We start from the raw sequence: 15,303 nt of genomic DNA, 5'->3' as shown, positions 1-15,303 counted from the left end.
AAATTGGGGATGGCTGTACAACTCTGTAAATATACTAAAACCCACCGAATTAGGTGCTTTAGATGGGTGGATTGTACGGTACGTGAGTCAAATCTCAATAAAGCTGTTGTTTGGGGGGGGTAACAAAAGAGTGAATGTGAGACTGCAGCTCAGAGAGGGTAAGGAACTTGCCCAGGGTCACACAGCAGAGCCCAAACTCAAATACTCAGATGGAGGGGAGGTAAGCTCTCCCCCTGTTCACCTCCCTTCCCATGGCGTATCCCCCAACCACACCCCAGGTGAAGCTTCCCCAGCCCCCCGCCCTACCTCCCCGTCCAAAAGGGCAAACATTGACTCTGCAGACCGCAAGTGGGAGAGGCCCAGCACCACGACTGCCTTCCCTGTGCTTATCAAAGGCCACTTTGTCGGGTGGGACCACTGGGAGGGGGCAGGCCTGGCCCAGAGTGACCCCAAGAGGTGAGGCAGCTCCAAACTCAGGCTGGCCCCTCTCCACCCGTCTCTGCCAGCGCCCCCCTCCAGGCTTCAGGGGTTCTGCGGTGCCCTCGGTCCGTGTGGCTGGCCCGTGGTTGCCCTCAGGGAGAGGCGTGAGTCTGTGGCCTTGCCAGGAAAGGGGGCAGGGCCCAGTGGTAAAGCCCCTCTGAAGCTGAAGACAAGTCCGTCTGTCCCCTGCCCCCCCCCCCCCCCCCCCGCCCCCCCCCCCCAGGCCCCCCCGCCCCCGCCCCTCCCTATCTCAGCCGGCCGCCCCCACCCCCCCCCCCCCCGCCCCCGGCCGCTGGTTTCCACGCTCTACTCTCCACGCAGCGGCCCATCCGTCCTGCGGGCCAGGCCTGTGTCTGACAGGTGCTCCGTACCCCCCGTACACCCCCACCAGGCTGAACTCAGGTACGAAGCTTGCTCCCACTCAGCGCCCTGCTCCAGTCCACCATCTCGGCACCTTCTCTGTCCCTGGCTCCGGTCCCCCATCTGATCACTACGAGGGGAAGGGGTGACCTCAGAGAGCCGTACAGCGCAGACTGCGCAGCAGGGGCCGTGGAGGATCCCAAGGAGGGGAAGCCAAAAGCTCCACCAGGACCCCCCCAGCCCTTGGTCCCAAGCATGAAGTGGAAGGTGCCAGAGAAAACCGCAGTGCCCCGTGTCCCCTCCCCTGACACCATCCACCCAGCCTCCTCTGGGTCCAGCACATCCTCGTGTCCACCCAGCCCGCATTCCATCTATTGCCCAAAGGCAGAGCCCTGACCACTGAGCTCAGATGGAGTCCGATGCCCACTAGGGATATAAGGACCCTAAGTGCCCTGGCGCCCAAGGGCCCTGCAGCCCAAGGATGAGGTCGCTTGACCACAGACAGCTTCCCTGACCAGAGCTCCTTCGGGTCTCACCTGTGCCCTCAGCTGACCCTCTGCAGGGACGCCAGAGGCTCCAGCCTCCGGTCCCACCAGCGTGGCCCCACTCCCCGCAGGGTGCTCCACAGGGCCAGCCCCGCCCCAGGCCAGAGCAGGGCCCCAAGGAAGGCTGCATGAGGCCCAACGGTCCGGCCCAAGGCCTGGAGCACACAGCACCTGCAGGAGAAGGGCCTGGGCTGCAGAAGCGGGGTTCAAAGATGGGACAGCTCGGAAGGGCTGACATTGGGACCCAGTCCTGTTCCCCAAACGCCAGGATGGGGACAGGGGTCCGACTGTCACCTCAGTGGTGACAGAGCCCTCTCATGACCACTGCCCCTGGGATTACCAGCCCTGGTTACCAGCTCTGGGCACTGCAACGTGCGGCACTCTGGGCTAAGGAGACCCCAGTCCTGGCAACTGCTCTGCCGTGAGGCGGTTAGCACCCAGCTTCACAGAAGGGGTACAGTGAGCGGCCCGAAGTCAGCCCGCCGACCGGCAGAGGTCACAGTCAGAGCCCAAGTGGGGCCAGCGCACCATCTATCACAACCACGCCTCACACATCCACCCAAACACCAGCGGGGCCGGGGGGGCGAAGGGGGGACCCAGCCCGCACGGCACCCTGGGCCCTATGGGCTGTGCCTCCCTCCCACCACGTGCCGGGGACAGTCACCGCTGAGCCGCCATCCACACTGCCCCCGACCAGGAGCAGCCCCGCCACACCTCACGACCTGACGGCATTTCTCAGCACCGATGCCACTACAACCCCTTAGCAGCCCTGACCTCCCCCCCCCAGAAATGCCAGCCGCACCCCGTTACTGCGACAGCCAAAGATGTCCCCGCGCCTTTCCCAATGCCCAGGTGCTGACACCTTCAATGCCCAGCTCAGGCCTCACTTCGTCCTGGAAGCTTCCCCCTCCGACCCTCGTCCCAGTGACCACCCCCACCCCTGCTCAGGGCCCCAGGTTCAGCATGTCCTGGCTGGGCCTCATCCTACCACTCGGTTCAGAAATGCTCTGGCTAAGAGCAGGGTCCCCAGGGATGAGAATCCCCGGGACACCTCATGCTGAAGATTCCAACGCAGGGTCCATATCGGGTAAGTGGTTAAAGGTAGGGACCACCTCGCCTAGCCTCCCTGACCCCAGCTGTCACTCTCCTCAGGGACACACAGCCACACCCATCTCCCTCCTCCCCAGGCTGTCTGTCCCCAGGGTTCCGTGACGGACATATAACCGAGTCTCTGAAGGAACCCGAGGTTTGAGTTTGCGGTGTCCCTAGAGGTCAGGCAGAAGACAAAGCTCCGAGTCCCTCTGCCCCCTGCCCCCACCCTTGCCTTAATCACTGCTAAGGAGGCCAGATGACCAGCTGCCCCTCTGGCCTGGGCTCCCTAGACTCTGGGATTAAGAGCTGGGATTAAGGACGGACACAGTCCTGGTAGCTCAGAGCCCCAGCAACGTGCGTGTGTGCATGTGTGCGTGTGCGTGCGCGCGCGCGTGTGGACATGCCGGCGTGCAGGTGCACACGTGCTAGCACGCTCGGGGGTGCTTCCAGGCACACTGCATGCACAGTCCCGTGTGTGCACCTGCCGGGGGGCTTAGGTGCGCTTAGATGCCCGTGTGGGCCTGGCTGTGTTTGCTTGAGAGCCACATATGCTTGGGGGTGGGGGGGACGCGTGTGTGCGTCCCTGTCTGTGGGTGCCTCTATGTGTTCACGTATGTACCTGAGTCTTGTCTCCACGCGTGTGCACAGGACCAGGGGGTGTGCTCGGGGCTCACACACGCAGGCAGGTCCGTATGCATGCGCGTGTCTACGTGTGCATTAACCTCCCTGAGGTAGGGAGGGCGTCTCCCAACTTGTCCCACTACTCTCCCAGGAGCTGCTCATGTCCACGGCCATCCAAGGTGTTGAGGGCAAGCTCCCCACAGCTGAGAAGGGGAGAGGGAGCAACCTGGGTTTTCCTGGCTCACCGGGCCTGAGCCACTGAAACAAGGGAGTAGGCAGGGGGACACGAGGGCCCCACACATCAGCACAGACCCACGGTGACACTGTCACACACATGAACATGTACATAAATTCTGTCCCTTGCCCAGACCTAAACTGAACCATGGTCTTAGCCCCACAGGGAAAAAGGATCCCCGTGGGCTCAACCACCATCTCATGGACTGTCCCCCAAACACAGTGCCGGAATCCCTTCTTCTGGATCTGAGACTGTCCCCGGCAGGCCTCACATGAGAACAGGACTCAACCAAGCCGGGGCTCGGCTCCCAGAGGCCCCCAAGGAGCCTCTGCCCTGGGGGAGCCATTCTGCCTTCACTGCCGGGGGGTCCTGAACAGTCCAGCGCTGTCTTTGGGCCCCGTGTCCTCATGTGAACAGCAAGGTGGGAGGTTGATTTCCGGTAGCCCTCCGCCCTTGAAACTGCACTTCTGTAGGGGTGGATGAAGGCATGGGGAGGGTTGGGGGGAGGAGGGGAGTCTGGGTCCAGGAGGGTGAAGAGTAAGGAAGGGTCCCTCTAGTTCTGACCCTAACCACCCCCTCGGCCTGCAAGACCCTTGTCCCGCCAGGGACTCCTCAGGTCCTGGTCCCACTGAGTGGCAGTCAGGGAGATGAGAGGTTCCAACCAGCAAAGGAGGGAGTGGAGCGGGGCCTCTGGGGAAGCAGAGCAGGAGGAAGGAGAGATGGAGGAGGGTGGGAGGCAGAGAGGGAAGGAGAGGAACAGTGGGCAGACCGAGGAGGAGAAGGGGGTGGGCGGGGGGCTGCCGGGGAGGGCAGGGGCGGGAAGATCTCTGGTAACCAAGCCTGAGCCTCCAGAAGCCCACAGTGTGTCCACCTTCCAGAAAGGTAGAGGCCAAAAGGACCCGGTGTGCCCTCCTCCCCCAGCTAAATGAGGCAGGAAGGCTGCACCTCTGAGGCCAGCCTCCATGCTCCTCAGCCCCAAGTCTGGGGATCCCAGGAGCAAAGGCTGGGGAGAACGACAAGGTGTGAGGCCAGGGGACAGGACGTGTGAAAGGAAACGATGCAGGAACGTCAGGACTGGGGGAGGGAAAGCAGGTAGTCTGGGAGGGTGGAACCGGGAGATGATGTAAATGGCCAATGGCCAAAGTATCCTCAGTGAGAGCTCCGAGGAGGTGAGGGTGGGACCCCACGGGGAGCCAGAAGCTAGGGCAAAACGCAGCAACAGAGTTGGGGCTCAGCAGAGAATCCTAACATGTGGAAGAGGGCCATGAATAGAAATCCAGAAGGAGGAGAGAGAGAAGGGGCTGAAGGAGGGCTCGTGGTGCTTGAGAGCAGGGGAGAGATCAATAAAGGATCCCCAGAGGAGGGGACATCCGTGCTGGGTTTTGGAGGATGAGTAGGAGTTCCCTGGAGAAGGGAACAGTCCACAGAGAGACGTGAAGATGAGAGAAATGATGTCGTACTCTGTGCTCAGGGAGGAACTGGGAGCCGCGGGTGTGAGCAGCGAGGGTGCACAGGGCGAAGGGAAGAAGCTGGAGAAGTCCACTGAATGTACTGATAGGAATCCGTCTGGCACCAAGTCTTGGGCGAGGGACGGCTTCCCTGGAGAGGAGGGTGGGAGCTGGGGCTGCCGTCCGGGCAGAAGAGAGACAGGTAAAGAGCAGAAACATGGTACGAGGGATGAGGCCCTGCCTGGGAGTCAGGGGACACAGTGCTTAGTCCCAGCTCAGCAAATGACTTGCTGGGTTACTTTGGGCCAGCCGCCATACCTCTCTCAGCCTCCGTCTCCCCACATGCAAAAGAAGAAGGCTGAACTACCAGATCTCGGAAGATCCTTGCTAGGACTAGAAATCACTCCTTTGGCCTCAGTTTCCCCTTCAGGACAATGAACAAGCTGGACAAGAGTGTTTCAAAGGGCCCTTCCAGCTGAAGGCCTCTTCGGCCCTCTGATCTCTCCCCAGCCTAGGATGGCCTCAGCCCATGGCCCAACTAGACAGAAAACAGGCAGCAGAGGAAAGACCCATGGGGAAGCCAAGAGCCCCCGAGCCTGGATCAGGGCCTCTCCCACAGTGGCCACCCAGGTTCAGGTACCGAGCCCTACACTCATCCTCTCAGGGCCCCACACTTTACAGTTCGCGATGCGCGAGAGAACACGGAGCAGTGCTTGTACACCAGAGAGCCTTCTAGACTGCCTGGGCTCAAATCCTAGTAAGTATGCCACTCTGTGAGCCTGGACAAGCTCCTTAACCTCTCTGTGCCTCAATTTCCTCTTTTGTGAAATCACGAAAACGGTACCTCCTTCATAAGGCTGTTGTAAGGGTTCAGTGAGCTTTTATATATAAAATGTTTGGCAGAGAACCCTGCACAGGGCAGGCATTCAAAAGGCATAATTCAATATTAATACTATCACATCTGTGCTCTTGTTGGCATGCCATGCCAGCCCCTCGGGGCAGTGGGGCTGCACCCACTTCAAGACCAACATCCCCTACCTGCAGGAGGGAGCCCAAATGCCCCGGTTTGGACTCAAAGCCCACCACGAAGTCTTCGAAGCTGATGCCCCGGGGGCTTCAACCATTCAGCCCCAGATCACCCCATGGCACAGGGCCAGGTACCCAGCAGGTGCCCAGTGAATGTATTAAATGCAAGAAACAACACACTCTCATTAGACCCAGTTACTGGACTCCCTGCCCAGTGCTCCTCCCCCGTCCAGGAGACCAGACTCACAGCCCAGCCCCCAGGCAGCCTGGATTTGACGGATCACGTCCCAGAGGCTGGGAAGAGAGGTGGTGTTCAGGGTGATGGATGAGGGAAGAGGCTCGTCCCACCCTGGCCCAAGAGGAACCACAGACAGGCCACGTGAAGGAAACAAGCTTCCTCTCCTCACCACCTCCTGTCCCCCGCAACCCAGCTCTCTCTTCCCAAAGGGGCCACCCCGGGGCCAGGCCCTGGCCTCATGTCTCTCTGACAGTTCCTCAAATGTGAAGACTGGAAGGGTCCCTGGGTCGCCCCGTCCAATCTCCCCACTTCACAGATGTGGAAAGTAGAGGCTCGGAGGGGGAAAAAGCTGCCCATGGTCACTTGACAAAAGCCAGTAGCAGGCTCACCTCTGAAACAAAACGATCTTAGAGAAAGCATAATTAAAGTAAGTTAAAATCAAAGTAACTACCCAGCAGCAGCTTCCTTTTACCTAGCTGCCAACCAGGTAACTCGCTGCGCCACCCCCACACGACCCCTCACCCCAGCCTAGTGAGCGAGGCCTTACTGACCCACCGAACAGCGGAGAAGCCCAAGGCTTGCCCAAGTCCGCTCCGAGCTGGGATTCGAACTCGGCTGGCCGGGGGAGGCGGGGCCGCCCTCCCTGCTTCCCTTCAGTACCTGCTGCCCCCGAAGCCTCGCACCCCGGCACCCGCACGACCCACGCCCGCCACCAAGACACAGCTCACTGAGCGAGGCTCGCCGACAAGACTCAGGACACACACACGACGTACACCTGCACAGCCACGGCCCCTAGCACAGGGCCCAGCACACAGCAGGTGCTCAAAACGGCTGCAGAAGGAACAAAGTCATGGAGCAAAAGACGCCCTCACGCACGAGCACGCACTGCCGCACACCTGCTCGGCCGGCCCCCTGCCCCCGACGTCACGGCATCTCCGAAGCACGCTAGCTGCCTCAGCTCGGGCACACTGCTTACCCTCTTGGGCCTCTGGGTCCCCATCTGCAAAATGGGGTAACGACACCCCCCTCACGGGGTCATGGTAAGAACTGAGATAAAGCGTGGTGAGCACGGGCACCGCGCACCCTATGAGTACTGGCCATTATCACTGTACTATTGTTGTCACCATCTGTGCCCGTCTTCCCCAGTGCAGGGAGCATCTTTTTTTTTTTAAGATTTTATTTATTTATGTGAGAGAGAGAGAGACAGCACAGAGGCAGAGGGAGAAGCAGGCTCCCCGTTGAGCAGGGAGCCCGATGCGGGGCTCGATCGCAGGACCCTGGGATCACGACCTGAGCCGAAGGCAGATGCTCAACCCACTGAGCCACCCAGGTGCCCGCCCAACACAGCACACATCTCGAGGGTGGGAGCCAGAATTCAGCTGCAGACACCCCGACCTCCACCTCCACGGCAGCCTGGCCCCCAAGGAGGGGGCAGTCCCCACGTGGTAGGCCGGTGAAGGGCAGCTGGGACCACGGGCGCCTACCCCCAGCCACGCCAAGCACGCTGACAAGCAAGAGAATACTTCCCCTGCTCCCAGTAGAACAACCCTGTCTGTTCAGCCCCCGGAGCCCCCACCTGGCTCCTCTCAAACCCCAGCCCAAGGATGGGCACCGTGGGCCACCCGCAGGCCCACTGGCAATCAGTTTGCCGCAATAGTTCCCAGGTCCCACTGGTGATTGATCCTAAATTATCCTTATCAAAGTCCGGGCTGGTGAGCAGGGCTGGGGGGTGGGTGCAGCGTGGGGGTGCTGGTGGGTGGTGCAGGGGTAGACTGAGCTCTAGGGGAGCTTGGGCTGACGCTGATCCCAGGGTGAAGCAAGCCCACTGCCCATCCCCGAAGCAGGAGGAAGACCCTAACTAGCGTGATCCCCACCCCACCCCTCAGACTCCCCTCCCCATCCCGTCTCCAAAAACCCTGGCCCCGAAGGGGGTGTGATGACAAGGGCAGCAGTGGGACAGACAAGACTCCAGAGCAGGTGAAGGGTAACTCAACACGCGGCTGCCCCGGGGCCTGGCTGTGTGAGCCCTGGCAAGTGGCTTCACATGGCTGAGACTTCTCAATGAGGGGAATGCCACAGCCTCTGGGAGTGGCCGAAGGCTCAGCGAGCCCCTGAGCCCAAGTAAGGCTGAATAACAAGCCCCAACCCTGGGGCAAGGCTCCAGGCCGTCTCTGGGCTTCAGGACTCCCACCTGTGAGATAGCAGCTTCTCCCTTTTAGGGCAGCCCCACCTCTAGGGTTCTACTTGGCTCAGCCATGATCATTCCAACTTGGTTCCCACTCTCCAAGGGAAAGCCTTATTCTCACCCCCAAAAGCAATTCCTCAGTGAGACCGAGAGAGGGACAGGAAAAGAGCAAAACCAAAGCGGGGAAATGGAAGAAATCCGTATTTACAGGAGTGCCCACTCCTTATCAAGCACTTTATTATTTCATGTTGCTCACGCTCAAGCAACTCTTGAGACAGAGGTACTCTGAGCCCATTTTAAACAGGAGAATGAGGCTCAGAGAGGCTAAGGGAACTTGCCAAGATCACACAGCTAGAAAATGGCAGAACCAGGATTTCGACACCAGTCCACTTGGCTCTGGGGCCCCTGCTCCTTCTACTACCTCAAGATACAGCCTCAGGTTTGGAGACCCCAAAACAGATGGCACCAAGGCCCGGGTGGGGGCCCCGGGGTGGAAAGCAGGCAGCCCTTGACCAGCTGGGTCACAGAGGTGGTAGAACTCTCTCCACCTGGTATAAAAGGCTAGCACAGGCCTTCCCCGCCTGCCACCATCAGCAGCCAGGTAGGGAAAAGGCCAGATCATTTGTCAGGGGCCACCCCCACCCCCATCCTGCAGCTGGGCCCTCAGCCATTGCTGCCCAGACTCCCCCCTGTAATCACAGCTTCCTGTTTGGCGTTGAGACTAGGCCCGGTCAGTGGGGGGAGGGAAGCAGCCACCCCTCTGGCCAGGGCCTGCTCTGGGGGGGGGGGGGGGGGGCGGAAGTAAAGGCTACCCAGCCTCCCAGAATCTTGGGAGTCTGAGAGCCAAGGCAGGGCCCCCCATCCCCACAAGGAGGCCAGTCAACAAATATTTACCAGACACTGGCCTGATGTGCCCAGGATGTGGTGGCCGTTAGTGGGGACAGTAAGACAAGCCAGGTGGTCCAAGACCAGCCCAGACCCCACCCCCTGCAGGGCTGGGAGCAAGGGGTTGGGCCCCTAGGACGGCTCCTGGCACCCTGCCCCCCCCATCCCAGACACAAAATCACAGGCTTCCAAGCAGCTGAGCTGGAGCCCAGAGCCACAGCGCCTCTGTCCCTCCCAGACGTGGTGGCGGGCGCCGTGGCAGTCAGACCGCAGGCCCACCCCACGCGGCCCCAGGGCGCCTCCCAGCCCACGGGCACACGCTTGGGCCTGGCAGACTTCTGCCAGTCTCACTGTCCCTCTCTGTCCCTCAACCCGCCTCCAAAGGAGAGAACACAAAGCCCCAGCCTGGGCTCCAAAGCTCCCAGTACTGGTTTCCTTCACTCACTCACTCAAACCGTTCAATTTTGGGCCAGGCGCGAAGTTGGCCTTGGGGTTCAGCAAAGAAGACAACAGCCACAAAGCCTGCCCGCGGGGGTTCACGGTCTATCAGGGAAGCATTCAGGCTGCGGGAGCTCCACCAAGTCACTCGGGCCCCAGGGAACCTTAGGGGCAAGGGGGCCACGACTCAGGGATGGGGCGGCAGGGATGTAGATTTGGGCTCCGCACATGACAACTTTCCGAGGGTCAGCAGGCCTGCTCGCCTATGCAGAGTGAGCCCCAACACTGCGGGCATCCCGTGTGTGCCAGGGGGAATGCCGGGTTTTTAGACCCCTCTCCTCCTGAAGTTCTCAATACTTCCCGTCTCCTGTGCCAGGACCAGACCTGAGTCCCACCCCCTATCCTGCACGGTCCTCAACGCTCTCCCTCAACACAAACCCATGACCCTCAAAGTCACCCATTTTACAGATGACAAAGCCTTGTGAGGTGGGAGAGGAGCAAGAGCCCCACAGCCAAGCACTGGGTAAGCCCTGCCCCCACCCGCAACCTGCGGCTAGTGTCCCCCACCTCCAAGGCCAGGGTGAGAGTAGATGAGGAAAGACAGGGGACACACCCAGCCCAGAGCCTGGCAGAGAGCAAGTCCTTGTGAAAGAGTGGGTATCATGGGCTTCATGGGGGGGGGGGTAAGGAGACCCCAGCGAGAAGCAACTTGTCCAAGGTCACAGAGCAAGAGGGGGTAAAATCAGAATGCAGCCCAGTTCTCTCAGCCTGGCAGGCCCTGGCTCCATCCAGCTCAGCTACTTTCCAGCTGTGTGACTATGGGCAAGTCACTGAACCTCTCTGTGCCTCCGTTTCAGTAAAATGGAGGTTCTAATCATTCGCACCTCCAGAGGTTATTATAAGGATTCAGTGAGCCAATACATAACAAGTGCTTAGTGGGCGGGGCTTTCAGTGAGCATTAGTTTGCTGTTTTTGTCATTAAGCCCTTCCCAAATCATGCCCACAGCCCCTGAGGCGGCGGGGGGGGGGGGGGGGAGACAAAGACAGATGGAGACTTTACCCCTCCCGTCCCAGCTGCCTCAGTCTGCTCCAGCCCTCAGCGATCCTACTGCGGCCCCTTCTAGAATGCCCCGAAGCAGCAGCGGGGCCTGGAGGGGAAGGGGGGTCCCAGCTCCAACGGGAGGGTTTGGAGGGATGCCTGTGGCAGGGTCTGGCTTCTGAGGAGCTCTGTCTCCACCTCTCTCTCCCCTTCAGGGAGACGACCCCCCCCACCCACCCCACTGGTGCCCCGGCATTTTCCAGAGCCCAGGCCCAGAACTGCCCTGCCCCAGTGCTGCCCTGGGGCCCCCAGGAACCCCATGTCCTAGTCCATGAGGTGGGAAGAGCCATCTGTTTTCAAAAGGCCAAACTGCTTTTTTCTTTTTCCTTTTTTTTTTTTTAAGATTTTATTTATTTATTTAATTGAGAGAGAGAGAGAGAGAGAGAGAGCATACGTGGGAGGGAGGGGCAGATGGAGAAGCAGACCCCCACTGAGCGGGGAGCCTGACATGGGGCTCGATCCCAGGACCCCGAGATCATGACCCGAGCCGAAGGCAGACATGTAACTGACCAAGCCACCCAGATGCCCCTAAACTACTTTTTTCTTCAGCAGAGCTCAACCCCACACCAACCCCCAACACGGAGGAAGAAACATACTGAATTCGCAGCTGGAGGCTCTGTGCTGCTCCCCAGGGAGTAGAAGGCACCGGGTCCCCATCCCAACTCTGCCATGAGGATACTGTAACCCCCAGGAGCAGTCCTGTAAGTCCAGTATTTGTCCCCAGTTGACAAGTGAGAGAGCCTCGGGTCAGGGCAGGCTACAGCTTGCTCTGTGCCACGTGGTGACCGCTTTGATTGCACAGCTCAAAACCTCCTCATCCAGGAAGCCCTCCCTGACCTCTTGAGGCCCCCTCCTGGAAAGGCCCTATCTCCTGCGAGCTCACTACATGGCAGGCTGTGCTCATTCTACCCAAGGAGCTCATTTTCTCATCACAACATCCCTGTGAGGTTGGCACTGTTACAGTCCCCATTTTACAGATGAGGATGTTGAAAGAGAGAAATCCCTCACTCAAAGTCACACAGCAGGTGTCTAGCCCTGAAGCCCCTGCCACCTTGGGGGCTAACAGACAGCAGGCCCCTGTGGTGTCCCTGCGTCAGAGCCTGGCCTCCAACAGCTCCAGGGTCCCCAACTTTTCATTTTTACAGTGAGGACAATCTTGCTCTGACAACTCGGCATTCACAGTCAACCAGGGTAGCTGGAGGAAGAGTAGGGAGTTCAAGGACAGGGGAAACAGTCGCGGTGGGGAGGGGGCAGGAGCCACAAGGCCTGGGGGTGGGGCTTCAACAGAATTCCTTGATTGATTCCCCCTCCCCATGGTCCCACCCCTACCTTTCCCCCTACCCCTACCACGCTCCAGGCCGTGCAATTGCAACCTCATAAAAGAACAAGAAATCAACATTTGTTGAGTGTCGACTCTGCGCCACTGTGCTGGGAGCTTTCCACATTAACCTCTTTCGTGGTCGTCCTTCTTTCGGTTTTACAAAGAAGGAAACAAGGCACAGAGAGGTTAACTAGCTTTCACAAGGTCTCACAGCCACAAAGTAGTGAGTTCCTGTCGCTGGGAATATTCAAACAAGACTAGACGACATCGAAAATTCCTTCCAGTCCTGACCTTCTAAATGAACACGTTTCCAAGCTAAAACTTGCAGAATCCCCACACTCCAAGCCTTTCTGGGTGGTGATGGAGGTGGCCCTGAAGGCAGATGTCCCTCAGAGTCCTGGTCACCTGGTCTCAGGAGAGACGACTCCCCAGAGCAGATGCCAGGACACACACACACACACACACACACACACACACACACACACACTCCCTTTCAAGCTGGTGGGCAGACCAGGGGTCATCTTGTCCTTCCCCTGCCCGGAGCCAGCCACCGCCCATCGAGTGATGTCCTTAGAGGACCCCGCCATGGAGGCCAGTCCTGGAGCCATCCTGGGTGGGGCTCTTCTGGTCTCACCTCGGTCCCTCCTGCTATAGGCATCACCCTCTTCCTCTGGTGTGGAATCCCCGGCAGCTGGGCACCACCCTTTACCCTTCTGGCTCCTGGGCCAAAGGAGGTGATGTTCCTCCCGGACAGCCTAACCCCTGGGAAGATGTGAGGCGAGGAGAGGGGATCCCCCTCTCCCGCCTCATCTGGAGCCCCTCCCAGTCAAGCCCACCATCTTGGCCTCCAGGCCCAGACCCTGTGAGGGGGTGTTGCTTTATCTGCCACTCAACTTTGGGTCTGAACCACACCCACTCTACCTCGCCCTGGGGTTCAGGGACCCTGTCTCACCGAGGCCCTCCAGAATAGTCTTCCACCTCACAGGCGCTCACTTCCTTCCTTCCACCACCCCGTGGGGCATGAATTATACTAGCCTTGTTCTATTAGTGAGGAACAGTGGTTCAGCAAAGGATGGGACTTGCCCAGGGTCATACAGCTCGAGATTCCTGCCGGGTCTCCAAATGTAAAGCCTTTTGTCCTAAGCCCCTTTTCATTCATCTATACATCAAACGTTTACTTCTGTGAACGAGCACACATATCATCTCATCTCATTTCTAAGAAAGGTGTTAGCAGCCCCATTTTACAGAGGAGAAAACAGAGGCCCAGAGAGATAACACAACATGCCCAAGGTCACAGCATGAGTCAGTGGGGGTAGCAGGGTTTGAACCCAAGGCTGTGTTATTTCCAAGCTTTTGATTTCAAAAATGGTCTTTCAGAAAGAAGCGTGGCTGAGAAGGTGACCCAGGTGCTAGGATGGGCTGGGTCCCAGTCCCACCCAGGGACCTCTGCTCAACCCCCTTGGGGGAGGACTGGGGATGAGGCAACCAGCCCACCAGGCACGTACTTGACTTGGCATTCAATATTCCCTCTACCCTTAGTTCAGCTCCCAGATGGGGAAGGCTGCTGAGGAGCTTGTCTGTCCAAGAAGCAACCTGAGTCCATGCCTGTCCTCCTCCCATTTTACAGACCGGCCAACCAGGGCCCATGGAGACACGCAGGGACAGGGTCGGCACCTGGGGGATGCCTGAGAGACCTGGATCCATTTCAGCCTGGGGAATGAGGGACAGGCACAGCTCCTAGAACCAGCCAAGGAGACTGGGCCTAGAAACCCCCAGCTCATCCCCAGCCCGGGCTCCAGACATGTGTCCATGGGGGAACTCACTTAGGGTCCCTGGGTCCCTGGGTCCCTCAAAGTGGGGAAGTGGCCCTTCTTCTCTATACCTCCTCCTGCTCCCCCTAATGGAGCGGGGACTGAGCTCAACCCCACAGCTGTGTGGTCATTCAAAGGGACACTCAAGGGGTCACCGTGTACATACATACTCACCTCAACCCGCACACACTCTGCCCCCCTCAACGGTACCTGCCCCACGCACAGGCTCAGCCTTGCATCCACAGCACACGCACGCACGCACGCATGCACACACACATTCCCCCTGGTCCAAGCACACACCCACCACCGAGGTCTCTCCCACACACACACTCACCAGCCCCCCCCCAAGCACACACAGCCACGGCCACTGGTACACACAATAGGTCCCCCCCCCCAGGATCCATATACAGGTAAGGCATGGTGGCACCCAGCCATGTGCTGGACTGGCGCTCATCCCTCATCCTTCACCCCTACACGGCCCACAGGTCCCAACACCCCGCACGGAGGGGATCAGACACACAGGGTCACCCTCACTCCCCCCCTCAGGTCACCTTCACACAAGTCACCCTCCCACCCCTCCCCCTCTCCGGGCCCCCACTGTCCTCCCCAAAGCGACCGTCGGAGGAACCAAACGCACACCTCCCCGCCCCGGGGGGGAGCCCACCCAATTCCCTAAAAGTGGCCGCGGTCTGGGCACACCCACGAAGCAAAAGCCACGTTCGCTCAAGACCCACGACACACCCAGCCCGGGCCCCGCGCCCGGCGACCCCCTGGCCCGCCGTCAGGCCCTCCCCGCGCCTCCGGACCCCGGGCAGGGGACCCCGCTCCGCCCGCGGGGCCGCTGGGGGGGGGGGCGCAGCGCCCGCGACCCGCAATCCGGTTCCCGCCGGGCCGCCCGCCGGGGAGGGGTCCCCAGAGCCCCGAAGGCGGGGGCGGCCTCCCCCCCGAGGTCAGCCCCCGGGGGGTGGCGCCCGCGGGGGGAGGGGCGCGGGGGGCTGGGGGCAGGGGGCCGGGGCGGGGGGCAGTGTGGGGCGCGCGGGAACCGGCGCGCGTCACTCACCCCCGCGGCGCGCCCGGCCAGCAGCAGCAGCAGCAGCGGCGGCAGCAGCAGCCCGCGGGCCCCGGGCCCGGCCGCGGCCCCGTTCCCGGCTCCTGCCCCGTGGGCGGCCCCGGCGCGGTGCGGTGGCCCCGGCTTCATGGCGGCGGCGGCGGCGGCGGGCGCCTTTGTTCCCGAGGCGCGGCGCGCGGGGCGGCTGCTCGGCGGCGGCGCGGCCCGGAGGCTGGACCGACGCGCTCCCGGCTCGGGGCTCCCGGCTCGGCGGCCCGGCTCCGCCTCGCAGCTCCGCGCCCACAGCAGCCGCGCCCGCAGGAAGCGTGCGCCGCCGCCGCCGCCGCTGCCGCCGCCGCCGCCGCCACCGCCGCCGCCGCCGGGCCGCCCCCAGCGCGGGCGGAGCGGGGAGGAGGGGCGGGGGGCGGGGCGGGCCGGAGCGCGCCCCCCCCCCCCCCCCCCCCCCCCCCC

General features: G+C 60.9%; 1 protein-coding gene across 1 annotated transcript in view; it reads right to left on the bottom strand.

Moving 5' to 3' along the window:
• Positions 1–14,982, bottom strand: part of SDC3 (syndecan 3) — a 34,338-nt gene extending 19,356 nt beyond the window's left edge. The window contains exon 1 of the mRNA XM_032414934.1: positions 14,845–14,982. Coding sequence (XP_032270825.1) covers positions 14,845–14,982 — 138 coding nt within the window. The remainder of the gene's footprint in view (positions 1–14,844) is intronic.
• Between the last annotated feature and the right edge of the window lie 321 nt (positions 14,983–15,303).

This window comes from Phoca vitulina, unplaced genomic scaffold (genome assembly GCF_004348235.1).
Source record: "Phoca vitulina isolate PV1807 unplaced genomic scaffold, GSC_HSeal_1.0 scaffold2, whole genome shotgun sequence".
NCBI classification, from domain to species: domain Eukaryota; kingdom Metazoa; phylum Chordata; class Mammalia; order Carnivora; family Phocidae; genus Phoca; species Phoca vitulina.
The sequence above is the reverse complement of the archived record's forward strand: the minus strand, read 5'-3'. Positions and strand labels throughout refer to the sequence as shown.